The sequence below is a fragment of the Sus scrofa genome, chromosome 4, assembly GCF_000003025.6.
Source record: "Sus scrofa isolate TJ Tabasco breed Duroc chromosome 4, Sscrofa11.1, whole genome shotgun sequence".
Taxonomy (NCBI): Eukaryota; Metazoa; Chordata; class Mammalia; order Artiodactyla; family Suidae; genus Sus; species Sus scrofa.
The window spans coordinates 92,766,410-92,793,349 of record NC_010446.5 but is presented as its reverse complement, the minus strand read 5'-3'; the positions used below and the strand labels follow the sequence as shown (position 1 = coordinate 92,793,349).

General features: G+C 46.6%; 1 protein-coding gene across 9 annotated transcripts; it reads left to right on the top strand.

Moving 5' to 3' along the window:
• On the top strand, nucleotides 423-26,869 carry LOC100525572 (SLAM family member 9). 9 transcript variants are annotated; one of them, XR_002343395.1, is made up of 9 exons: nucleotides 1,689-1,830; nucleotides 1,938-2,121; nucleotides 2,379-2,483; nucleotides 7,536-7,910; nucleotides 9,847-10,143; nucleotides 12,491-12,634; nucleotides 12,826-12,911; nucleotides 21,366-21,488; nucleotides 26,122-26,869. XR_002343395.1 is itself a non-coding variant. In XM_021089628.1 (9 exons), exons 4-9 carry the CDS (start codon nucleotides 2,420-2,422, stop codon nucleotides 13,270-13,272), a joined length of 1,062 nt encoding a protein of 353 aa, XP_020945287.1. In that variant the 5' UTR covers nucleotides 1,696-1,830; nucleotides 1,938-2,121; nucleotides 2,203-2,261; nucleotides 2,379-2,419; the 3' UTR covers nucleotides 13,273-19,619. The 9 variants fall into 9 exon arrangements, 7 of the variants coding, with proteins under 7 accessions (XP_020945285.1, XP_020945289.1, XP_013852393.1 ...); XR_002343394.1 differs by having other exon boundaries at nucleotides 22,176-26,869; XM_021089628.1 differs by lacking the exons at nucleotides 21,366-21,488; nucleotides 26,122-26,869 and adding exons at nucleotides 2,203-2,261; nucleotides 13,177-19,619 and having other exon boundaries at nucleotides 1,696-1,830.

Here is a 26,940-nt window from a genome sequence, read left to right as displayed (position 1 = left end):
ACAAGGTGTGCTCAGTACGTATTTGCTGTGTGGGAGCCAGTCACGGCTGCCACGTGCAGCTTAGCTGAGAGCTTCCTGCCTTGGTCCAGAGCATGTGTGACATCCAGTGTCCTCACAGGAGGGCTGGGACGAGGGTGAGACCACAAGACCCCCCTCTCAGGATCCCACCCTGCCCTTGCCCCAGCCTGAGAGTGGGGCCTCCTCGTCTCCCCTGTTCTCGGGGCCTGGGACCTGCCTCAGAAAGGGGAGGGGCAAGATCCTGGTCACATCACAGATGACCCCTTGCTGCAGGGCTGTGGGAACCCAGCACAGAGAGCACCTGGTTCCATCTGGGCAGGATGGGGCGGCTCCCAGGGGCCATGTGAGCTGCACTGGGAGGGGTCAGCAAATATTTGACGGGACGGGAGGGAGCGTCTTAATCCAGGGAGCAGGAGCAGGTGACAGGCTGGAGGCTGATGGGGGCTCTTTCTTAGGCCCAGGAGGGAGGGGTGACCCCTGAAATGGGGAGGTTTTTCCCAGGTCCCTGCTCCTGCAGGAGCTCCCTCCCTCTGAGGTTCCAGTGGGAGGGTCTCAAAGGTCTGTGGGTACAATCTCCGGGGCTGTGGGTGGGGATCTGTGAGCCCACCCTCTTCCCTGTGTGGTAGAGTAATGTGCTCTGAATGCCTGGGTTTGGTAGAAGGTTGTGCAGGGGGATATGGTCTGTCTTCTTGTACAGAAGAGAGATGCTGAGAACCAGCTCAGCCAAGAATCACGAGGGAAAGCTCAGCAGAAAGAGACTGAATGATGTGGTTGGAGTGAGAGTCATGGACAAATGGGTGGGCAAGAGCCCTTGCAGAAGCTGGGAACAAGCCTGGGAAAGGAGCGGTCTCTTCACCAGGGGGGCTTCTCCAGCTTTAAAAGGTAATGCAGCTGGAGTGACTGATGGGATGGATGTGAAGACTAAGATGAAGAGACCCCAGGAGAGTGGGACACTGAGACTCCCCAGGAGGGCAGTTGGCTGCCCCAGGAAGGAGGGCAGGTCCCCCAGCCTGCAGCTTACACACAGTGGGGGTCCCTGGTCCTGTTGGGAGACCGCTAAGGCTTCTCAGGCCAGCAGCCTGTGCAGGTCTGAGCTGTGGCTGGAGGTGCCGGCCAGCTTGTGTTGCACTGAGTGCCTCGGGGAGGCGGCGGCCGTGGTTGAATAAGGGCAGGCTTGATCTCGGAGGCTTCTGAGATGCAGCCACAGTTCCGCTGCCTGGAATGAGGCAAAGGATGCAAAAGGCTGCCCTGGGTCAGGCCGGGCCTCCTTCCCCCTCATGTGGCTTCTCAAGTTCCGAAGTCACCTTGTGTGGGGGAATCACCGCACCGAGAGGGACCTGGACATGGAAAGACCTGGACCTGGAAAGACCATTGGTGTGAAAGAGCAGAGACCTGGTCCTAGGCCAGGTTGTACTACTACGGACTGGCTTCCAAACCATGGGTTTATTCATTAACCTCTTTGGATCCTCAGTTCCCACATCTGTGAAATGGGAAGGTAATTATAATGATATCTGTCTGTCTCACAGAAGCAAATGCTTTGTAAATTGGAAAGAGCGAGACAAGTTGGGGATGTGCATGGTCAGTGAGCCCTCTCACTTTGTAAAATGGTTGGAATGTTGCTGAGAAAGTAGAAATTTGGATTTCCCCAAATTTCTTGGTGTTCTGCCAGCATGTCTGTTTCTCTCCCAGTGTTCCTTGTTGGCTTAAAGGGAAATGGTGTGTGTGATTCCAACAAAAGCCTATTCATTTTCCATGGGGTTTGGCTTTGCCCTGCGTGTGGGGAGAATAAGCAATGCTGGCGGCAGCAGCCGGGTAAGCCCCAGGGTGCAGGCAGGAGTAGGTAAATGCCTACATTTGCATTGGGGGTGTGGGAAGCTGACACTTCCCCAGAAGAGCTTTGTTCTTTTGCTCTTCCTTAGGCACCTGATAGCTGAAGCTACAAAAAAATTAAACTTACTAAATAGTATAAAGACAGGAGACAGCACCCAAAGCAGCCGAGACCTAGCCCACCCTGGCTGAAAGACGGTGACTCCTGTGCCGAAGCAGAGGCTGACATGGGTGAACAGGACTGCCTGGGGCAGAGCTGTGACCGCTGGGAAACAGGTAAGGGGATCCTAGCTGGGGCTGGGGCATCTCCAACAGTGTGAGGTTGTTTATATATTTATTCTGCAATTGTTTATTAAGGTCCTACCGTAGGCGCTGGGATAATAGAGACCCCCTCGGAGCAGCTTAACGGAAGACTGGTGGGCTGCAAACCCAACTGCGGGAAGCCCCGCCTTAGGGTGGGAGGAACCCAAGCGCTTCTTTCGAGTGACGCTTCTTCGTTCCTCTCTCTCGTCTCTCTCGCTTCGGTCTCCCAGATGTCTTTTCTGCTGCTGAGCAGACTGGCAGGCAGCCGGTGATGGGGCCCTACTTGGAAGACCCCCTCCTCTGCTGGCTCCTGCGATTCTTCAGCCTCCTCGTCAGTGAGTGGTCCTGGCTCCTGGGAGGGAGGGCCACTGGGTGGAGCAGGGAGGCAGGGTCTCCTTTCCCCGTATTAATATCTTCTGTGAACAAAGAGACAAAGCAGCTTTGTAATTTTTCAGTAAATGCAGTGCAATTGGTTTAGAGTTCCAGGGTGAACAGAACAAACTGGCCTTTGGCTTGCGGAGAGACTGGGACCCTGAGCTCAGACAGCCCTGGCTGTAGGAAGGGAACCATTTCCAGGGACCTGAGATTGCTTCTGCTGCCTGGAGCTGCTTGGGGAAAGGGTGGGAGACTTAAGCTGGCTCCTTGGTTTGGAAGGGCGTGAAAACAAGGGTCCCCTAATCTGGGCTCAGCGGGGACCTGACAGCCTCTGCAACTTGAACCGGGGTCTGCGCCCGGAAGAAGCGGGTCTAGTCTGGGCTTCTTGACCAGATGCAGGATGTTGAATACCGTGAAATTCTGCTTTTGTAAAGGGAAGAGCAGCCTCTAAAACTTAAGGGCGTCTTGTATGCCCACATGTTGTAAGGCATATGGAGAGACTATGGAAGGAACTGGTAACAGGCTCCAGAAAGGGGCTGAACCTGGGGAGAAGAGAAGGGAAGGGGAAGTAGAAACAATAGGGAGTTCAGTGAAAAGGGAACTGGAGCCTGGGTGGACAACAACCTCATCACATTTCCTTCCAGACTTCATGGGAGATGGATAAGGAAATTAAATGAACACCAATGAGGAAATACTAAGGAATTTTGAAGTATGAATTCTGGAGAGAGAGTTGGAAAGCTTTTATTGTTTAAATTTTTTGTTTCATATCCCAGCCTCTTGCAGGAGTTACATAAAGTTTAATGACTTGGGGAACTTCTGCAAACAGATGTCTCAAAGTAACAACAAACTTGCGAAACATTACCTCCTTCTAAATGAGGTGACTTTATGTCACAGTAAAATGTGGCCTTTCTTTCTTTTTCAGTTTTGTTGAGCTGGAAAATATGTCATATTAGTTAGAGTTTTCTCTGCAGGGTCTGGGGTTGGACAACTACAGATGACAGAGATGACAGAGAGAGAAAGGGTGGGGAGAAAAGTGGATAAAATTTTAGGTTACTTTATGAGCGTTGATTTTCATATTATTTAAATAAACCTTTTTTTGTGTGGTCTTTTTAGGGCTGCACCCACGACATAGGGAGGTTCCCAGGCTAGGGGTCGAATCAGAGCTGCAGCTGCTGACCTACACCACAGCCACAGCCACGTCCACACAGGATTTGAGCCATTTCTGCGACCTACACCACAGCCCATGGCAAGGCCGGATCCTTAACCCACTGAGCTAGGCCAGGATCAAACCCAGTCCTCAGGGATTCTAGTCAGATTCCCTTCCTCTGAGCCATGACAGGAACTCCTCTATTATTTAAATAAACTTTAAACTCTATCTTACACCCACACCCTCGTCGGCTTTATTTTCTTCCTCTTCAGGATTAGATCTGTTGTAGATCACAGCTCCTGCTGCCCCCCCTTCTCTAAGTCTTCTTCCCTCTTCCTCCCAGCTGGGCTCCCAGTCCTTCTGGGTGGGTCCTCCCTGCAGTCTGAGGGTTGAACCTCCTCTCCCCCTGGTCCCCTCCTTCCCAGCAAGTGGAGGACGTGGCCGGGCTGCTCAGCTGGCCAAAGTCCTGCCCTGCGAAGCCCCACTGAGTGCTGGCTTCCTCTTTCCCAGGAGAGGCCTGGTGGAGGGTGAACCTCCAGCAGTGGCCCAGATGCTGGTGATGCTGGGAGGGGGAGCTCCTGGGGAGGACGGGGCTGGGGTGGAGAGCTGATGGGCAGCTCCCGCAGGGAAGAAGCACAGGGCAGGCAGGGAGGGAGGGGCCCTGGCTCCAGGTTTGGCTCTGCCCTGTGTGACCCAGGCTAGGGTCACCCCTGGGGAGCTTCCTCCTTTGCGACAGGAGGGGACTGAGCAGACCCCCTGGAGGGCCTCTCCCAGCTGTGATGTTCTGGGATTCAGTGCCTCTGGGCAGACAGGACGCTTCTGCTCTGAATCTTCACCCTGTCCTGTTCTCCTGTCCTCTTCTGTGTCCTGACAGGGACTGAGAGCTGCAGGGTCTGGGTGGGGCACCTTCCAAGAGAAGACCCCCCACCCATTTCATGATCACTTCTCAGCCCCCCAAGGAGGGAGGGAGGGGATGCTTCCCTTCAAGTCCCACCCCCTTGGGAATCCAGCCTTCACCCCCTCTGTTTTCTGTCTCTGCTCCTGAGAGCGTCCTTTAGGTGTCGCTGAAGGAAATGTCTTTCCACAGCCTATGGAAACTGTCTGCAAACCGCACTTGGGAAAGTGTGCTAAGGGGTGGTTAAGCCTAGCATGAGGGCTGCAATCCTGTGAGGGGAACTGAAGGGCCTGGGGTGAAGGCCTGGCCCTGAGGAGATGCCTGATTAAATGAGCTAGTGATGAAATGAATACAAATAGCTGATATACTTGTACACAGGAATACTGGCCTGAGCCATTCTCTGCTTCCAGTGAGAGCCAGGAATGGGGCTAAGTGAAGCAGGAGGGAGGCCACCCTGATATGGGGAGAACTTACTGATTTGGAGAGGGTACTTGGTCCCTGCAGGCAGAGGCCACCCCAGATGGATGGATCCTGACTTGCTGGAAAAGCAAATTGATTTTCCTTTCAGGATAAGGTTTTTCTGTGACACTTTCCTTGGTTCTATTCTATCCTCTCCTGGTCCTCAGAAAGGATAGAGAGTATAAGGTCCCTCAAGCCTGAGCCTCAAGGAGGAGGTTGGGCTCTGGAGGAGGTGGCCATGAGGGCAACGTGCCCACTGGTCACAGCTCTGCAGGGAAGTGACTGAGCAGGAAGGCTCACTGTGGCCTCTTGGGGACTAGTGCTCTGGCTGGGGAAGTATCTTGGTGGAGGGTCAGCAGAGCTCACCAAAGCATCACTTGTTCCCCACATATCTAGTCCCTGGCAGTCAGCCAGGACCTTGTGACCAGTGCTGACCAAAAGCATGAGCAGAGGCTGTGCTCCTTCTGGGCAGATGCAGTGAAACCCCTGTGTGACTGTCCTGCTTCCCTTCTCTGCTCTGGGGCTGGGAGCCTGTGAGGATACTGAGGGTTCCATAGGTGCAGCTACAAGGTGTAGAGGCTCCACCATGTGTGACAGGACCCTCTCTCACCCTCTCATGGTACTTGTGGTGGGGGAGGTAAACCTCCCTTGTTCTAAGACCTGAGATATGGTGACAGTTTGTTACACAGCACAGCCCAGCCTTCCCTGACTACTACACTGCCTAGAAAGAGCTGGGAAGGAGAGCAGCCTTCACATTTGTTTTAGGTATCTACTGCTGTGTGACCTGTCACCCCGAAACTTAGTGTCTTAAATACTACCAGGTGTAGTCTCACAGCCTCTGGGCCCAGGGGTGGTTCAGCTGGGTTTCCTGGCTCGGGGTCTCCTAGACTGAAATCAGAATCTTGGCTGGGGCTTCATAAGTTCCAGGCTCAGCAGGGCAGGATCTGCTTCCAGGCTCACTTCTGCAGTTCTGATGGGAGGCAGTTCCTGTGTGCAGGAGGAAGGAGGGATATTTATTTAGGCGGCACTTAAGAAGCTCCTCCTATAGTTGTGATAGTGACAGAAACTCTGCTAGCTGCTCTTGATCTGTGGTCTCCTTCAATTTATACTGTCATCATGAGACAGGTAAGGAAACTGCAGGTTAGCAGATTTAACCTTGACCTATTCAAGATTACAATTCACTCGAACTAGGATTAATTCTAGAATTGCTTTGAATTTATTTTTACTAGGCTGCCTGTCAAGAAGCAAAGGGGATGCAAACTGTTGCATTTGGAGTGGATAGGCAATGAGATCCTGCTGTATAGCACAGGGAACTATATCTAGTCACTTGTGATGGAACATGATGGAGGAAAATGTAGGAAAAAGAATATGTGTATATGTATGACTGGGTCACTTTGCTGTACAGTAGAAATTGACAGGACACCGTAAATCAACTATAATGGAAAAAATAAAAACCTTAAAAAGAACCCACAGTGAGATACTACCATATACCTATTTTGGTTAAAAAAATTTTTAAATGGTTAAAATAAGAAATACTGACAGTACTAAATGCTGACAAGGGTGGAAAGAAACTGGATCTCTCATTTCTTGCTGGTGGGAACAGAAAATGGTAGAGACATTCTGAAAAATTGGAAATTAAAAAAAAATTAAATGTACATTCGCCATATAACCTACTAATTGGACCTTGGGCAGGTATCCTAAGGAAATCAAAACATAAGTTCACACAAAAATCTATACATGGCTGTTCATAGTAGCTTTATTTGTAATAGCCTCAAACTAGAAACATCCCAAATGTCTTTCAAGAAGTGAATGGCTAAATAAACTGTGGAATGAAACATAATTGTAATAGAATACTACTTAGCAATATAAAGAAACTATTGATACATGTAACAACTTGGATCTATATCAAGAGTGTCATGATGAGTAGAAAAAAATCAATCTCAAAAGTTTACTCAACCATAAACGAGAATGAAATAATGAAAACATGGATAGAGCTAGAAATTATCATACTAAGTGAAGTAAGACAGAGAAAGAAATATTATGTGAGATCCCTAATAAGTGGAATCTAACAAAAAATGATACAAAAGAACTGATAGAGCAGAAACAGACTTAAAGATTTTGAAACCAAAGTCATGATTACCCAAGGGGAAATGTGGGGTGGGAGGGATTAAATGGGGGGTTGAGATTGACGTAAACACTACTGTATATGAAATAGATGGATCACAAGGACCTACTGTGTAGCACAGGCTGATCTACTCAATACTGTGTAATAACCTATATGGGGAAAGAATCTGAAAAGGAATAGATATATGTATATGTATACTTGAATCACTGTACTGTACACCTGAAACTAACAAAACATTAGTAGTCAACTATACTCCAATAAAAGTTATTAAAAAAAAAAGAATCATAGCAGTATATTGGTTGAATTTCTTTTGAAAGATGGATTCTGTGGTTTTTCTCCTTTACTGTTCACTGAATAAAATATATTTTCTGTTTCCAATGCCCTAGGTGTCTACAGCAGTGGGACCAATGGTGGAGGCCCTGCTCCTGGAGTTCAGGATTCTGGAGCTCCTGATCCTCTGCAGGGGATCCGAGGAGGTTCTGTGCTGTTTCCTTTGCCCAAGAAGCAAGACGCTGAGCTGGAGGAGGTCACGTGGGGCTTTGGTCCTGGGTCAGAGTACAGAGTCCTGCTGCGAGTCCGTCCTGGGGAAGCTCCCACCTGGGTCAGCCTCCAGGACAGGTACCAGCAGAGGGTCCATGTGCCCAACATGACGTCCCTGAAGATTGAGAACCTGACCCCTGAGGACAGTGGGCTGTACCGGGCTCGAGTTAGCTTTACTGGAGGAGTAGAACTTACCAAGGTTTTCCACCTCACTGTCTATGGTATGTTACCTCCCTTCCCCCATCTTGTGGCTTTCCTCTTTCTTTTGTCCTAGGGGGGTCACATTGGCTCATTTTGCAGGATTCCTTCGAGACCTCAGTCTTCATACTCTATTCCACGCTTTGAAATTAGGGTAAGCAGGTTCACAGCAAACAGGGAGCAGAGCTGAGATTCACACCAGGGATAAATTTACTTCAATGGTTTGGGACAATAGAATGAATGTTTTGGGGAGATGGTCTTGCCAGGACAATGATTGTTCTTTATAGGACTAAGTTTACTTAATCTGGGCATTATATGTCTATTGCTGTTATCACAAATTGCCATAACTTAGAGGCTTAAAACAATACAAATTTATTATCTTACTGTGCTATAGGTCAGAAGTCAGACACAGGTCTCACTGGGCTAAAGTGAACATGTTGACAGAGCTGTCTTCCTTTTGAGAGGTTCCAGGAGGAGATCCACCTATTTGTTTTTTTCACCTTCTAGCAGCTGCCTGCCTTCCTTGGCTCATGACCATCTTCTTCCACCTTCAAAGCCAACAATCGTGGGACAAATCCTTCTCACATTGTATCTCTCTGACCTCCTCCTCTTCTTGTTCCATGTTTACGGACCCTTGTGATTACATTGGTTCTGTCCAGATAGAACAATCTCATTTTAAAGTCAACTGATTAGCAACCTTAATCCCATCTGGTATCTTCATTCCCCTTTGCCCTGTAACCTAACACATTCACGGGTTCTGAGGATTAGACGTGGACATATCTGAAGGTCACTGTTCACCTGCCGCAATTCAGAAATCCACCTATAAGTCAGTTCACCCTCCTCCCTCTGCTTTTACTCAGCACCAGCCCAAGGCCAGCCTCACTCACAAAGACTCCACAAATCTACCTCTAAAAGCCATAGTAGAGGTAGGAGAAAAGCTTATACTGCAACACTTCCAAAGAACCACACTAAGGTAAGACTTGCCCTAAGGTTCCTGTCTGCAGAGGAAAATACCTGCTATGAGAGAGTGGCTATTGCAGCCTAGATCCACATGCAGTTTTTGTATCTTTTTTGGTGGTGGTGGTGTTTGTGTGTGTGTGTGTGTGTGTGTGTGTGTGTGTTTTGTCTGTTTAGGGCCAGACCTGTGGCATATGTAGGTTCCCAGGCTAGGGGTCTAATCGGAGCTGTAGCTGCTGGCCTACACTGCAGTCGTAGCAACAAAGGATCTGAGCCATGTCTGCAACCTACACCACGGCAATGCTGGATCCGTAACCCACTGAGCAAGGCCAGGGATGGAACCCGCAACCTCATGGTTCCTGGTCAGATTCGTTTCCATTGCACCACAACGGGAACTCCCACATGCAGTTTTTTAAAACCCAGTTAGTAATGTGTCACTTCTCTTCCTGTGTGAACAGTGACATGTTCTAACCAGATTCAGATTCAGACTCATCATATCTAGTCACGACCACTGTATCTCCTGCCAATGTCCCCACTACTGGGAGCATGGGGGCTCTCTTTGGGCTCCCACAGCTGGCCAGATGCCCATCCTCTGTATAGGCTGTATAGTCCCAGGCATTATCTGAGTAGGAGAAGGGGGAGAGGTCCGGATCCAAGACCAGCCCTTCTGTCCCAGACTTCCACCCCTTCCAGGTGAAACTCCTCTTTCTTGGAAATAACCGGCCTTGGGCAGGTGGGATCTAGGCATTATTGTTTTTGCTGGAGGTTTTTAAGGCTTGCTTAATCTAATGAAATCACATAGGGTTTAACTCATTGGCTCCCCCTCCTTATTGTCACCTGCTGTATGTTAAGTATTGGCCAAATTGTGTTTTATCTGTAAAATGCATTCACCATCACTAAAAGGAGGATGTCAGGGTTTCAATGAGATAATGGATGAGAATGTGCAGACTGTAATAGTCTCGTCTCACATGAGCTTCCATTCTTTTGTGACTCTTCTCCTAGAGCCAGTGACCATTCCCCAGATCCTGGTCCACTCATCATCCATCACACCAGGCTGGTGCAATGTTACCATGGAGTGCAGGACCTCAGGGGACGCAGAGGACCTGAAGGTGACCTGGGAGGGCAAGGGCCTCCCCAGGGAGCTGGAGGAGAGAGTGACATCAGGACCAACCCCCAATTCGTGGACCCTGGCTGTGCACCTGCCCCAGAGCCAGCCCTACACCAACATCACCTGTGTGGTCAGCAACGAAGTGGACCAGAAAACTGCCACCTTCAACCTTGGGGAAGTCTGTGTCCATGGTGAGTGTACCTGCCACAGGGGAGGGGCACTCTTGGAGCTCGGGTGCAGTGGAGCAAAGGTTCTGGGCTGTTGTCCACACCACGTTATTAGAACCACCTTCCACTGGGTCGCCCCATATAGGAGCCTGGGAGGTACAGCCAACCCATCTTTGCTTTTAACGGTCTCTCACATCTAAGCCTGCCTCTCCATCCCTTGCCCATTCTTGTCCAGGGCATGAGCTTTCCAGTACTCTTCCCTCCCATCCACTATCCATAGCGTGTCCTCTGTAATCTTTTGGAAAAGAAATTGGATTGTGTATTGGTCTGTGTCGTCTGTGGGGTCTGACCCAGTGATTCCCTGTAGAATTCAGGGCTCAGACATTTCTCTGCCCATGTTTCTGGCTTCACTTACACACTTCGTAGTGAATGGTGTGTGTGTATGTGGTTGTTGTTGTTATTTTTGTCTTTTTAGGGCTGCACCCGCGACATATGGAGGTTCCCAGGCTAGGGGTCCAATCGGAGCTGCAGCTGCTGGCCTGTGCCACAGCCACAGCAATGCGGGATCCAAGCCACATCTGTGATCTGCACTGCAGCTCACAGCAATGCTGGATCCTTAACCCACTGAGTGAGGCCTGGGATCGAACTCACATCCTCATGGATACTAGTTGGGTTTGCTAACCCCCGAGCCATGACGGGAAATCCTGTTGCTGTTTTTCAGTTTTTGAATGTGTCCTGCAAGCTTTGAGCCTCTGATCATGCCGTTTCCTCCACCATCATTCCTCCCACTCTCGTCACTTCCTGAAGGATTCCCTTCAGGCACTGCTGCTTCATGAGCATGTGACAAGCACCATCACACAGGGCCCTGCACTTGGTTATAGTTCTGTCATTAATACTATTTGAGCAAAGGGCACCTCAATCTCATGCTGCACAGACCCCTGCAGGTGCTGTAACTGTCCTATCCTCAGGCATTACCCCTTAAAAGGAGCAGTCTGTGGCCACCCCCCGCCAAGCAGCAATGCTTTGCTAAAGGATTTGTCTCCTTTGTAGCTGGAACACTTCGAGAGCAGAAGTCATGTCTTTTTTTTTTTTAATTAAATTATAGTTGATTTACAATGTTGTACCAATTTCTGCTGTATAGCAAAGTGACCTATTCATATGTATTTATATATCTATTTTGATATATATATGTATATACATATATTCTTTTTCTCATATTATCTTCCATCATGCTTTATCACAAATGATTGGATATATATAGTTCCCTGTGCTATACAGAAGGACCTCATTGCTTATCCTTTCTAAATGCAGTAGTTTGCATCCGCTCACCCCCAATCCCAGTCCATTTCATTCCCTCCCCTCTCCCCCTTGGCAACCACAAGTTTGTTTTCTATGTTTGTGAGTCTGTTTCTGTTTTGTAAATAGGTTCACTTGCACCATATTTTAGATTCCATGTATAAGTGATATCATTGGTATTTGTCTTTCTGATATACTTAATATAAGAATCCTAGTTGCATCCATGTTGCTGTAAAAGGCATTGTTTTTATCTTTTTCATGGTTGAGTAGTATTCCATTGTATATATGTACCATGTCTTCCTAATCCATTCTTCTGTTGGTGGACATATAGGTTGTTTCCATGTCTTGCTGTTGTGAATAGTGCTGCAGTAAACATAGGGGTGCACATCTTTCTTTCAACCCCTGAACCAAGGACAGCTTCTGGCAAAGTTTGCTCATGGTCAGTGTTTCACTGAGTGAATGACCTGATACCCTATCAGCAGCATCCTGGAGTTTCAAATAAAGTTCAACACTCAACATGACCCTTAAAACCCTCTGGAAAGAGACTCTTCCTCCCTCTGATCCTCTTCAGCCAGCTCCTCCCTGCCATGTCCCTCTCCTGCCTGCCACAGTAAGGTGATGGCAGTTCTAAGGCCAATGGTTTGCCACAGCCATTGCCTGGACGTGGGCCTCCTCCTTCCTGGAATGCAGTCCTCAACCTGAATACGTAGTAAACTCCTACTCCTGCCTCAAGACTCAGTTTTAAACATCACCTCCTCTAGGAAGCCCTCCCTGAAGACGTGTGTATGGGTGGAAACCTCTATTGCATGGCAGTCTCTCTGGCTGGTAGACGTTGGTGTTTTCTCAGTGTTCTCTCTGGGTGACCACACCTTGTTCCTTCCAGTCTCCCTGAACTCAAGCAGGAGCTCAGGAGGAGGCTGACTGAATGAACCTGCCAAGCTCCTCCCTCTTCAGCTTCTGAACCAGGACCCTTCAGACCTCTCCACGTGCTCGCTCCTCTCTTTCCCCTTGGCAATAGGCATCTCAAGTTCTTTCTGGCCTTAATGTTCTCATTCTCTCCGTGTGAGGGAAACAGGTTCACATGGACAAGCCAAAGCTGTTGCCCTGCCAGGCATCTTAGGGGCAGGGGCTACTGTGGCTACACTATTACTGATCCTTGGAATTGGACTCTGCCTTTGGAAGAAGAAGAAGAAGAAGAAGAAGATGGAGACTGCAAGAGGCAGGTTGCCCTTCTCCTTTCTGGCCGAGTTTTCTCCCCTCACCCTTCCTCCTGCATTTTGCTGCTCCAGGAATACCTATGTAGAGGGGATGGTGGATTTGGTCATGGCCTTGGGGTTCATAACAGTGGGAGAGGGTATGGGTTTTCAAGGCCCGGGTTCAAGTTTCACTCTGTGTATGACTCTGGAGCAGGATTGCAGGAGGAGTCTAAGGACCGTGACGGTGGCATCCAATATGTAGAGCTGAGCCAGCAGGATTCTCGAGAGAGCACGGACCAGGTGAGATCTGGCACTATGCCCAGCCTGGGTTTTCCTCACCTGAGTTTGGGCCTGTGAACACAGTCATCTGCTTTTCTAGGCCTCTCTGCCTCTAACCCTTTCTAGACAGTCAATAGTATTTACTAAGAAAATTGATACCTGGGACCGGTGTAGTACTGGGCACTTTGGGGAAATCGACACGAAATTCAATCAGCAGCATCAGTCCATGGGGGTCCCCCTGGGACCTCTCTCAGTTGTTGTGGGAACCTTCTGCTTGCATTCCTAGGGTGATGGTGAACGACGTCTAAATGAAAAGGAGTCTCTTAATACTGTCTACAGTGAGGTCCATAAGCCAGCAAGTGTGCCCATGAAGATAATTTAATTGGAGGAGGCAGAAGAATTGACACTCCTAGGACACCTCCATTCTGAATTTGATCCCTGCAGATACCTGCCCCTACGAGTGCTGGTCCAGCACCAGCTGCCTCTGGTCTGCATTCCTCTGACCTTTGTGCCCTCAACTCCCTGGGCTCACGTGGCCCTGTCACTTCCTCTGTCAACTCTATATGCTGCCTTCCACTCAGGTTCCTCACTCCAGAAGGACTAGTGCTCTTTCTCCGTCATTGACTCTGCTCCTGATTCCTCTCCTTCTGAAGTTTCCCTAGGAGGATCTCCCTACCTGTGCATGTGTTCATCCCCACAGCCTCTGCGCTGTGGCTGGTGTGTATCTTTCTGAGAACAGGAGCCTGGGCGTGGGGACTGTGTAGAGGTTTCGACTACACCATAGAGGGAGTTAGGAACTTGGAGCTGGGTGTTGAGCTGAGTGTCCATGGAGGTGGCCTGGATGGATGGGTAGGAGCCTACAAAAGACGGGCCTGAGGCGTCCTTTGTATGGCAAAAGGTGTTGGAGGGACTGTCTAGTATACATCATACATGGGGGCCAGAGCCCTTGATCCTGATCACCCATACTAACCTCAGCTTCAGCTCATGGGCCTTAAATCCATCTCTCGTGGAATGTGAAGAGGAATTTGTATTGTCTCTGGTCCTTCCAAGCCAACTCCTTTTCAGAGAAAGACCCCAGGAACCCAATGTTGGGACTCTGTGTTCTTCCCTGTCTGGGCCAGGGGTTCTTGTCATTAGAATGGTCATGCAGGGAGTTCCTGTTTTGCAGCAGTGGAAACAAGTGCTACTGGTATCCATGAGGATGCAGGATCCAGTATTGCTGTGAGCTGTGGTGTAGGTCGCAGATGCGGCTTGGATCCCACATTGCTGTGGCTATGGTGTAGGCTGGCAGCTATAGCTCTGATTTGACCCTTAGCCTGGGAATTTCCACCTCCATGTGCTGTGGGTGTGGCCCTAAAAAGAAAAAGAAAAAGAATGGTAGTGCATGTTCCCCCACCACCCCCATGGTGAGGCTGCTATGAGGTGTGAAGGGTGAAACTTAGGGGAAGGTCTGAACCAGCCCTCTCCTGCCTCTTCTACTGACCCTCAGACCCCACAGTCCTGCTGGCCTCAGATCCTGGGTCAGTCTCCTCTTTGCTCACTCACATCCCTCTGCCTGGAATGATGGATCCTTTACCCTGTCTCTTATTCCCATCCCTGGCTGTTGAAAACCTACCAACCCACCCAAAGCCTCTCTTCAAGTCACGTGTTCCAGGGAGCCTGTCTGCTACCAAGAGTTGGAAATGTCCTCTCCCACATCTGACCTTCTTGAACACCATGGACATAACTAAGGCCCTTGCTGCTATCGGCCATGGACTGGTCATGCCAGACTTGCCTAGGGCTCCCTCAAGAGGGTGTTGGGGTTTAGGAGGCAAGGACCAAGAAGACAAACACCTGTCTCTAAGCCTCCTCACAACTTCCACGGGGACTCAGCAGACTGAGACCCAGAGCACAGAGGCTGCTGAAGGTCTCGCTGGTGGTGAGCCCACTTGGAAGCAAAGAGGGATGTGATGACCTCCCATGACCTTGCCTGGCCCAGAGATCTGAGGAGGGGCTTCCCCACCCCATCTCCAGCCTCCCATTGCCTGAGGACCTGATACAGCCTGCACTGTGCTGTGTGGGGTCTTCTCCTCCCCCTGGGGGTTTTCATCTCATCAAAGCCTCTGCCTCCTGCCTTCGGTCTCAGCTCTTGGGTCAGAGATGGGCTCGCTCTGGAACGATGATCTGTGGAAACTTGACTGCTGGTCTAGATTCCTGGATTTCTTGGTTCCCTTCCCAGCTCAGCAAGCTCAGCTGATTCACCTCTAACTTCAGAAAGCAAAGTTCTGAGCTAAAACCTTGAGCATGATGAAGCAAGGCTGGGAGCCTTCTTCCCATGGATAAAGGAGGATGAGAGTTTCAATAATAAAGCTGTTTCTAACCTCTTTCTGCTCAGGCTGAACAGAAGGCTAAGAGAAAAAGAGGAGGTCTGCCACTGGCCTCCCAGGTGACCGGTCATGCCTGGGTGTCAGTGCCCATCAGCCCAGAAGCAATGTAAGAGGTGACTACCCATTGATCCCTCCCCTCCAACCTATAGCAGGAGAGAAAAAAAAAAGAAGAAAAACGAAAGGAACCAGATTTTCTAAGTCTATAATGAACTAGATTTTGTCCTAGGCATTTTATAAATACTACATCTTCTAAATCTTACGAGAACTCTCTAGGGTAGGTATTTCTATCTTCATTTTGCAGGCAAAGTAACCAAAGTCCCCAAATAGTTGTTGGTAGAGCAAAGCCTTCAATCCTGCCCTGGATGATTCCAGCATTCATACCTTATCCTTTGCTACATGGCCACTGAAGCCTTTGGAATCCTGGAGTACTCAGAGGAGACTATCCTCCATGTGTTCCTCTCCCAGGGATCCTGGTCTTCGGACTCAGGTGCCCCAGCTTGGGGTTCATCCTCATGGTGGATGCAGCAGCTTGTGGTTGAAAGAGGAATTGTTCCTTAAGTGGACATTGAGTGGGAAATGTGGGTGGGAGACATGGAATGAGGGACCTTGCCCCCTGGCTCAGATGAGATATTCAAATTAGAGATGCTTCTCTCTCTTGGGCCTTGTGGGAGCTCCTTCCTCTCATTCAATGTACGTTGTGGATTTCCATGTCCCTATTCTCAAAACAACTTCCCTTTGCATTATTATTCATAACTTCATTCAAAAGTTCTGTGAGGCAGACTTCCCCATTGGACAGATAAAAAATCAAAATCCAGAGATGTTAAGCACCCAGCACAAATTCTCCTGAGTCTGAGTCTAAGTGATGTAGGTGAAATTTGGTTCACGAGATAATAATTACCCTCATTTTGACTCCTTTTTTTTTGTATTCTAGGTTTTCATTTTTTTTTCTTTTAAATTTTTATTATAATTGATTTACTATGTTCGGTCCATTTCCGCTGTATACCAAAGTGACACGGTTATACATATATATCTTTCCCTCATATTAACCTCCGTCATGTTCCATCACAAGCGATTTGACTCCTTCTGCCTTACCCCAGACACCCAACCGGTCCCCATCTTCCACTGGGTTATCCTTCATAAAGCTTCTTGTTCTCCATTCTCTTCTCATTCTTTCATTCCCATCTTCTACCTGCAGCTGCACCATTTTTACATTTCCACCAGCAGTGTGAGGATTTCTCCACATTATATCCAAATCTTTTTTTTTTTTTTTTATTGTAGCCATCTACATGCTGTTGAAGTGGTATCTCATTGTGGTTATTAATTATATTTTACAAATGATTAATGCTAAACATGTTTTCATAAAGCACATTAACCATTTGTATACCTTATTCGAAGAAAGGTCTTTCTCCAATTCTCTCTCCCTCTCTCTTTTTTTTTGTCTTTTTAGGGCCACACCCATGGCATATGGAGCTGCAGCTGCTGGCCCATGCCACGGCCACAGCAATGCCAGATCTGAGCCCTGTCTGCAACCTATACTGCTGCCCGAGGCAATACCAGATCCTTAACCCACTGAGCAAGGCCAGGGATTGAACCCTTATCCTCATGGATACTGGTCAGCTTCTTAACCAGCTGAGCCACAATGGGAAATCCTCAAATTCTCTTTTGCCATGCATTGCCCCCACCTCTCCCTTAAGTCTACTTTTGTCCAGGTCACCAGAGAACTTCATGTTGTTCAATCCCATGGTCAATTCTCAGTCCTCAATGCCCATGACCTCTCAGCAGTAGCGGATCCCACTTTGAAGAAATGTTTCACTTTGCATTCACCACTATTTTCCTTTTACTCAGTGGTTTCTCCTGAGTTTCCTTTGTCTGTATCTTTTCCATCTCTCCAACCTCTAAATTTTGGAATAACCCAGGGGTCATACCCAGACCACCCAGACCACATCTCTTTAGTATTTACACTTCTTTCTTTTCCTTCCTTCCTTCCTTCCTTCCTCCCTTCCTTCCTTTTTCATTCTTTCTTTTCTTTTCTTTTCTTTTCTTTCTTTCTTTCTTTCTTTCTTTCTTTCTTTCTTTCTTTCTTTCTTTCTTTCTTTCTTTCTTTCTTTCTTTCTCTCTCTCTCTCTCTCTCTCTCTCTCTCTCTCTCTCTCTCTTTCTTTCTTTCTTTCTTTCTTTCTTTCTTTCTTTCTTTCTTTCTTTCCTTCTTTCTTTCTTTCCCTTCCTTCCTTCTCTTTTCTTTTCTTTTTCTTTCTAGGGCCACACTCATGGCATATGGAAGTTCCCAGGCTAGGGGTCAAATCAGAGCTATGGCTGCTGGCCCACACCACAGCTCACGGCAACATCGGATCCTTAACCCACTGAGAGAGGCCAGGTATTGAACATGCATCCTCATGGATACTAGTCCATGAGCCATGATGGGAACTCCCTCATTTCTTTTTTATGTTAGCCATGGACTAATCCCTGAGACCTATGACTCTCTGACCTTATATGGCAAAAGGGACTTACAGCTGTGATCCCTCCCCTGGACTCAACATGTAAATATCCACCTATTTACATGACATCTCCCATTGCATGCATAACAGGCATCTCCATCTTGACATGTCTAAATTCAAACGCCCCAGACATGCTTCCCATGCAGTTTCCCATTCCCCAATCACATCAATCCTCCTATTTGTTCTGACCATGAACCCTTGGTGTCATCCTTGACTTCATTCTGTTTCTCACACCCCACACTCCATCAGCAAATACTGATATCTTTTTCCTCATTATATATATTTAAATATTTATTTGCGCATAACTCTATGAAAAATACGTATTGCACATAACTCTATGAAAAATATAATAAAATACCTTTCACCACTTCTCTGCTCCAATAGAACCACCATTTCTCACTTGGATTATTGCAGTATCCTTATAGTCTTCTACTTTTGTCCTTAATCCTTTAATACCTATTTTCATAATAGCATCCAAATTAATCTTTTTAAAGCCTAAGTTGCATAGAACATGATGGAGGATGATATGGGAAAAAGAATGTGTATGTATGTAGGATTGATAACTTTGTACTACAGCAGAAATTGGCACAATATTGTAAATCAACTATAATAATAATAATTATTATTATTATTAGGGTTAGGTTTAGGGTTATAGGGTAATAATGTAACTATTATTATTATAAAACAAGTTGTATCCCTTGACCTGTTAGGTCAGAACTCCCCACAGGTCCACTTTATCCCATAGGTCCTTTAGAAGACCCTCTATCAGCTGACCTTATCTCCCATGCCCCCCTCCTCCCTTGATCCACTCTAGGATACTGGGCTTTTTGCCAGTCCTTCAGTACTCCATGAGTGCGCCTTCCTCAGAGCCTTTGCTCTCTAGAATTTTCTCCCTCCAGGTATCTATGTCTCATTTCCCGACTTCCTTCAGGTCTTTGTACAGATATTGTCTTCTCAGTAAGACCTACCCTGACCTCCCTTTATAAAACTGCAGATTCTTCCTGGTGCCCCCCTCCCCCCTCCATGCTCCGTTTTCCTCCACGGTACTTCACAAGGCTGTGTGTCAGGGTGCATTTATTCTGGGCTGTAGTTTAAAGACAGGTGGGTATTGAGGCCTTCAAGTATAATCTGCAATCTGTTATGCAAATACCATGATTATTCCCAGGAACTGGCAACACTGAAACATTAATTTTTTTATTATTGTTGTTGATTTATAATGCTGTCAATTTCTGTTGTACAGCAAAGCAACCTAGTTATACATTTATATACATCCCTTTTTTCACATTATCCTCCATCATGTTCTATCATAAGTGACTAGATACAGTTCCCTGTGCTATACAGGAGGATATTGTTGCTTATCCATTCAAAATGCAATAGTTTGCATCAACTAACCCCAAACTCCCAGTCCCTCCCAGTCCCTCCCCCTTCCTCTTGGCAATCACTGTTCTCCATGTCCATGAGTTTGTTCTTTTCTATAGATAGGTTCATTTGTGTCGTCTATTAGGTTCCAGGTATAAGTGATATCATATGGTATTTGTCTTCCTCCTTCCACTTACTTCCCTTAGAATGAGTGTCTCTAGTTCCATTTATGTTTCTTCAAATGGCATTATTTTGTTCTTTTTTATGGCTGAGTAGTATTCCATCGTGTATATGTACTGCATCTTCTTAACACATTCACATGTTGATGGACATTTAGGTTGTTTCCCTATCTTGGCTATTGGGCAACACTGATACATTAATGAACTTGCTCAAAGTATAGCTTTTATAACTAATAGGTATAAAGGTTGGGAATTGGAATCTTGGAATTGGATTCTAAAGCCCTTGCTTTTGATCACAATATGTTGGTTAAATAAAGTATCCCTTATACACATGATAGAATATTATTTTTGTATTAAGAAGAATAAATTAGGATAATGCAAAAAAATAATATATATGGATGTATGGCTGTATCGCTTTGCTGTGCATCAGAAATGGACAGAATATTATAAATCAACTATAATAAATTTTAAAAGGAGTAAATTATATCTTTATATATTTGAATGGAAAATTGCCTACAAAATAGTAAATGAGTTATGGAACATAACATAGTATTATCCTGCATTGTAAATATATATAATCATAGTTAGTCTAAAATCTAGTAGATCAAGAAGTTATGAAGTCTGTTTCTTTTTCTGTATCATCAATTTCTTTATAACACTAATAAAAACATTATCTGTTAAAGTTTTTGAGTCAGGCAGGGGCATGATCAGAGCCATGCTTTAGATAGATAATGCCGTGTATATACCAACAGAAATCTTATCATCTTGGAAGCCAGTTAACATACTCATGCTCATTTTCACTTTCTATTGTGTTGATTTATGCCTTCAAGATCTTTACTGAAATCACTCCAGACACATCTAGATCTGTCTATACAGTACAGGCAAAGTGAAAATTTTGGTCTAACTGATCTAAATGGACACTTCCCATGAATTGTTCACATCTAGGGCTGTTTGTTATATGAACCGGAGAGATTTTAAGAACAGAGTCTTAGATCCTACCCTGAAACTGGGCACCATGTATATTTTTAAAAACACAATAGATGATTCTGATGCATGCTTAGGCTTGAGAACTGAAATCTTGGGCCTACATGATGTCTTCATAAAATTTAAATGGAAATGTACATGGCAAAGAGAGGCTTAGAATTTGTCTTCCAAGATGTTTTTCAATATGTGCCAGAAAATATATATGTATATATATGTGTGTGTGTGTGTATATATATATATTTGTCTTCCAAGATGTTTTTCAATATGTGCCAGAAAATATATATGTGTGTATATATATATATGTATGTATATATATATATTTGTCTTTTTTTGTCTTTTCTAGGACTGCACCCATGGCATACGGAGGTTCCCAGGCTAGGGGTCTAATTAGAGCTGAAGCCGCTGGCCTTTGCCAGAGCCATAGCGATGCAGGGTCCCAGCCGCGTCTGTGACCTACCCCACAGCTCATGGCAATGCCGGATCCTTAACCCAGTGAGCAAGGCCAGGGATCGAACCTGCAACCTCGGGGATGCTAGTTGGGTTCGTTAACTGCTAAGCCACGATGCGAACTCCTGTACCAGTAAATGTTGGTTGAGTGAAGGAGTGAGTGAATAACAAGGCCCGCCAGTTTGGCATTACAGTTGACCCTTGAACAATACAGGGGAGCTTCCACCCCCTGAGAAGTCAAAAAAATTACATATAACTTTACAGTTGGCCATCTGTATTCACAGTTATACATCCATGGATTCAAGCGACCATGGATCATGGAGTACTGTAGTACATGGTTACTGAAAAACAGCAGTGTAAGTGGACCTGCACAGTTCAAACTTGTGTGGTTCAAGGGTCACCTGTACTTTGATGTGTTCACCAGAATTCAGAGTCTGCTATGTAGACTCTGAGCCAACACCTAGAATTTCCATTTCATCCATTGCCCATGCTGATTTGCCTTGGGGATGCACAATCTTGGTAATAAATGTTAAAAGACACTGGTAAACAAAACCAGAATGCTTATTTATTAATTTATAGTGAGAAATATACTTGCTCACTAGTCCGGGTAGTCCTGTTAGCCTGACCAGGGCATTCTCTTCCCAAAGATAGGCCACATGGGAATCCAAGGGACCACTGGATTGTTTGGGAAGCCCTGAGTCAGGGCAGGTGAGCAGATGCTGCTGGTGTGGATTCGAATGACCCTCTCGCCTGAGCTCTCCATCTCCCTGGTAGGTCTTATCTGCCCAGGACATGGGATTCTGCTGCCAGCCTGACTTATCACTTCATTTGTCTCTGTCACTTACCTCTCTTTATGCCCCATTTCTTATTAACCATCCTGTTTGACTATTCATGTGCACATGTGAGATTAAGTCTTGCCTTGGTCTCAAGTGGAATTGCTATACATCTCCTGTGATCCAGATGTGTAGCGTTTTGTTTAATCTCCAAAAGTTAAAAAAAAAAAATGCCCAAAAGCCTCCACCCTATTTCTCTCATTTCCAAATTATGGTAGAGGATGTGGAGGGTGAAGATACTCCCCTAGCACACCACCACGTACCACCAGCTGAGCCGCCAAACTGCTTTGTAAACGGATCCAAAGAAAAGCTGTGAACTGGGTAATAGGATCGTGTAGCTCTCAGGGCTGGAATCTTCACCTAACTTATCACTTAGCTTTTGAGCAAGATTCCTTCACGTTTAAAACAGCAAAACAGGAGTTTCCTTTGTGGCTCAGAGAACCTGAGAGAGTGTCCATGAGGATGCGTGTTCCATCCCTGGCCTCGCTCACTGGGTTAAGGATCTTGTGTTGCCATAGAAGGTCAAAGATGTGTCTCAGGTCTGGTATTGCTGTGGCTGTGGTGTTAGGCCGGCCGCTGCAGCTCTAATTCGATCACCAGCCTGGAAACTTCCCTATGCTGCAGGTGCGGCTATAAAAAGAAGAAGAAAACCAGAACAGCAAAAGAACAACGACAAGAAAAAAATCTAAGAGACTGTAGTGTGTGACTAATGTCAAATTTAAATCTTCATGAAATGGACAATTCCTAGGAAAATATGAATTGCTAAAACTGATTTACCTGTGTATATAAACCTGGGAAAACGAACACAGAAAATATTGTAAAACGTACGTAACAATAAGAAACAAAGCCTATTTCTGGTGAATTCGTCACGTCTTTCAAGAATGGATAATTTTTGTACTAGCAAATTTGTTTTAAAATTTGGTAGAAGATATGTGAGTTCCCACTGTGGTGCCACAGAAATGAATCCGACTAGTATCCAAGAGGATGCGGGTTCATCCCTGACCTTGCTCAGTGGGTTAAGGATCTGGTGTTGCTGTGAGATATGGTGTAGGTTGCAAGATGTGGCTCAGATCTCACATGGATGTGGCTGTGGCTGTGGTGTAGGCCAGCAATTTGCAGCTCCAATTTGACCCCTAGCCTTGGAACTTCCATATGCCTTGGGTACAGCCCTAAAGAAAAGAAGAAAAAATTGGCAGAAGATAGAAAGCATTCATTTATGATTTGGAAAACTAGCCAAAGCATGAAAAGGAAGCAAAGTCCCAACCTAGTTGTCCAGGCTGCTTGCACACTTGTCATTTTCCTTCTTCTGCTGGAGATTTTTCTTGGAGAGCTGAATTTCCAGCCTCCCAAGGAGCTTGAGGAGAAGAAGAGCTTTTGCCAGCATCTTTCCCAGTAATGGAGATAAGCATAGAGTTCTAATTTCTGTTGTGTCAGAAACAGAGCAGAGAGTGAGAAGCTTCTGAGTGATGGATCCTGAGCTGGCCACACTCCCTGCAGTGGACTGGCCCAAAGAATTCAGGAAATATTCATCAAAGAGGAGCCAAAGCAGAGGATATGGGGGAAGGTCCTGCTCCAGCAGGCCCCACAGGGTCCTGTTTGTTACAGGAACTCCTTCTCACACTTTGACCACACAATTAGACGTGATTACATGTAATTAAATTGTTTTCATTGTGTTACTTAAGTTCAGAAATGGGAGTACCTGTTGCGGCTCGGTGGGTTAAGAACCTGACAGAGTGTCCCTGAGGATGTGGTTTGGATCCCTGGCCTCGCTCAGTGGGTTGAGGATCCAGCTTAACCCACTGCAAGCTATGGTGCAAGTTGCTGCAAGCTGTGGTGCAGGTTGCAGATGCGGCTCTGATCTGGTGTTGCTGTGGCTGCTGTGTAGGCCTGCAGCAGCAGCTCTGATTCAACCCCTAGCCTGAGAATTTCCATTTGCTGCAGGTGTGGGCTTAAAAAAAAATTCAAGAGATGAGTGGTATCTGAAGTTCTGGTGTCCCAAGACATTATCAGAACCAGAAATATATATTAGAGACCAATGTTATACTTCTCTAAAGGGGGATGAACTGTGGCCTGAGCTTTTAGGGTTGCTGTGCAAAGCTAGATAAGATGCTGGGTGAAGTAGGGTAAGAAAGTGTCTGTCTCCTGTCCTGGGAAACCAGCACGGGGGCTGCAACCTGCCCTATTCCATGAAAAGAATGTGAGAAATTGGAAACCAAGCCTTCACTTGGATGTGGGTGTGAATTCTCACTCCGTGCTGGAAATCAGAGCCTAGAAATTACCTTATAAATAGGTGAAACTTATAAGGCCCACACTGGGGCAAATACTAAATTGACCCATGGGGAGACGTCCACATGGCGACACAGGTGTGGACTAACTGATCAAAGAGACTGAGGAAGGAATCAAGACTATAATGCAAAAATAAACATCTTGAAAAAATGTCAGACCTAAGGGAATGGAAAGAAGTAGACATTTTGAGAAAAGAAATAGGTCAAAGCCAGTAAATCTAATGTTTTAGGAGCTATTTAGAAAATAAAATTGAGGGAATATCTGTTGTGGCACAGTGGAAACAAATCCAACTAGGAACCATGAGGTTGCAGGTTCAATTCCTGGCCTCGCTCAGTGGGTTTTTAAGGATCTGGCGTTGCCATGAGCTGTGGTGTAGGTCGCAGACATGGCTCAGATATGATGTTGCTGTGGCTGTGGTGTAGGCCAGCAGCTATAGCTCCAATTAGACTCCTAGCATGGGAACCTCCATATGCCATCCAGGTGCAGCTGTAAAAAGCAATAAAGAAAAAAAGAAAAAAAGAAAAAAGAAAAAAAAAATTGAGAAGTCTCACTGATGGATTGACCATGGAGTTGAGGTTGGAAGTGATATCAAGGATGATAGTATGAATGGTGGCATCATTCATTGCAGTGGGAGACACTTGAGGAAGACCAGGCTCAGGTGCTCAATTTTGAACATATTGAGTGTGAGATGCCTTGAGACATGCAAAGGGAGCTGTCAGTACAGCTGGGTTTAAAGCTGAAAGGTCTCTAGATCTAAAGCTCAAAAGATACCTGGGGCCACATCCCCAGGGCATCACATTTGCTTTGATGGGTAGGGATCCAATATGGAGCTATGTCATTACAAAGCTAAAATACTAGAAAGCCTTATCTAGAAAAAAAGATACAGGGAGATCCCCCTGGGGCACAGTGGGTTAAGGACCTGGCATTGCCACAGTCGTGGCATAGGTCACAGATGCAGCTCAGATTCAGTCCTTGGCCTGGGAAATTCTATATGCCATGAGTGCAGTCAAAAAAGAAAAAAGAAGAAAAAAGAAAAAAGAAAAAAATAGCAGAGGAGTTCAGAGGAGGGAGAGGTCACTTCTGGCTGATGGAATCAGGGAAGACTTCAGGAGGGAGATGTCAGGTGGACTGAGTCTTCAGGCTGAAGCATCCCAGACCCTTCAGCTCCCCGGATATGACCCAAAGAGGTCACCTTCAGGACCTACATCAGTGTAGTCAGTGCAGTGGCTATTTCTACCTGGGCCATCTAGGACAGACTCCTCCCCAATTTAAGGCTCCTCCTTCTATTCTTAACCATATCCCCCTGTTTCCTGCTGATTGTCCAGGCCAGGAGGCAGTTTTATCAGGGTTTCCACCATGCTGTCCAGCAGAGTATGCCCTCAGTGCAGGGTGAACACCCTGACATGGGTCTATGGGGGGTAGACTGAGACAAGATGGATGAGATTTGCTGCATGGGAATGGTCCTTCCAAACTAGTCATGACAAAACTGCCCCAAGCTGGTCCTAGGACACCGTGCTCACATATCAGTAACAGGAGGGAACAGAAGTCCAAGCTAACCCTCTCTGAGCTCCAACTCCTTCCATGATGCATCTATGAGATTCTGAGGGTTTCAAGACCACTAATGTCTTGTTTTTTTTTTTTTTTTTTTTTGCTTTTCAGGGCCACCCTTGAGGCATATGGAGGTTCCCAGGCTAGGGGTCCAATAGGAGCTACAGTTGCTGGCCACAGCCACAGCCACAGCAATGCAGGATCCAAGCTGTGTCTGAGACCTACACCACAGCTCATGGCAACATCAGATCCTTAACCCACTGAGTGAGGTCAGGGATCGAACCCGCAACCTTGTGGTTCCCAGTTGGATTCCTTTCCACTGCGCCATGACAGGACCTTCAAAGACCACTAATGTCTTGAGGAAGACAGGGAAGCCCTGTCCCAGTTTTCTGTGTTGATAGAGGTGGAGAGTTCCATTTGACAAGGGAGGGCATCTTTCTGATGTGCAGAAGTCAGATGAAGGTGTAAGTTCTCTAACAGCCGTGAATACAGGAAATAGTGACTGGTGTTGTCTGCCATTCCCGAGAGTCACACCCAGGAAGTACCCCCCCACACCCCACCCCACCCCCCCAGCATAGGTCTGCCCTGGGCCCTGAAGTGAAGGTTCTTTCTGCCCCAACTGCTTAAGGAAGCTGTGGGATACTGTTAAGAACAGAAGGAGGGGCCTTGAATTTGGGAGGAATCATCCTGGATGGCCCAGGTAAAAATGGCCACTGCATTGACCACCCTCATATAGGTCCTGAAGCTGACTGACCTTATCCCAACATGGCAGATATGGGAGAGCAGCAGGCTTGAGGCAGAGGAGGTTCTGGCTGTCGTGGGCAGTGTTCCAGCAAGCCCAGTCACTGATGATGGAGTCACGTGTGTTAAGAGTCTAGGTCTCTGTCAAGGCCAAGGAGTAGGGAGGTGAAGCAGCAAAGGTGATCTGAAGGTGCTCCAGAATTTCCTCAAGTTTACAGTAGAAGGTAAGACAACCAGGCTGTTCCTGAAGGCCGAGACCAGATGTGGCGGTAGAAGCTGAGTTCCTCCTGCAGGGGCTCCAGAGCTTTTCCTCAGCAGTGGAAGAAAGCCAAATCCCTGGACATTCTCAGTGAAAATTCTCCAGGAAGTCATTACTGCAGCTATTATGACAGTTATAAAAACTTTCTGCCCCCACACAGCCACTTTCCAGGGTGTAGCACAACCCTGGAGGCTGAGCAGGACCCACTCCTGCTTCCACACCTCAGAGACCCAAACTTTGTCCCACCTCTAAGCAACTAGCTTTTTGCCTTTTCTCAAACATGGATAAAGCACCTTTCTGGTTATCTCTCTAAACCCTGGAGGATCCTGTTGACGCTGCATTTGTATGACTCAAGAAGGCTACATACATGACTTTTAGCTGAAGATTCTCTGTCAGAGTCCACACTGAAGACAAGCCAGAGCGTTCTTTGGGTTAAGAAAGAGCAGGACTTTTAACTCTCCCTGTAATAAAGAGTCTGACTTAATATTTGGTGTTTGACTGCTTTTTCATGCCTGGCTTTGCTGAAGTATAATTGATTTAAAAACTGCATAATTA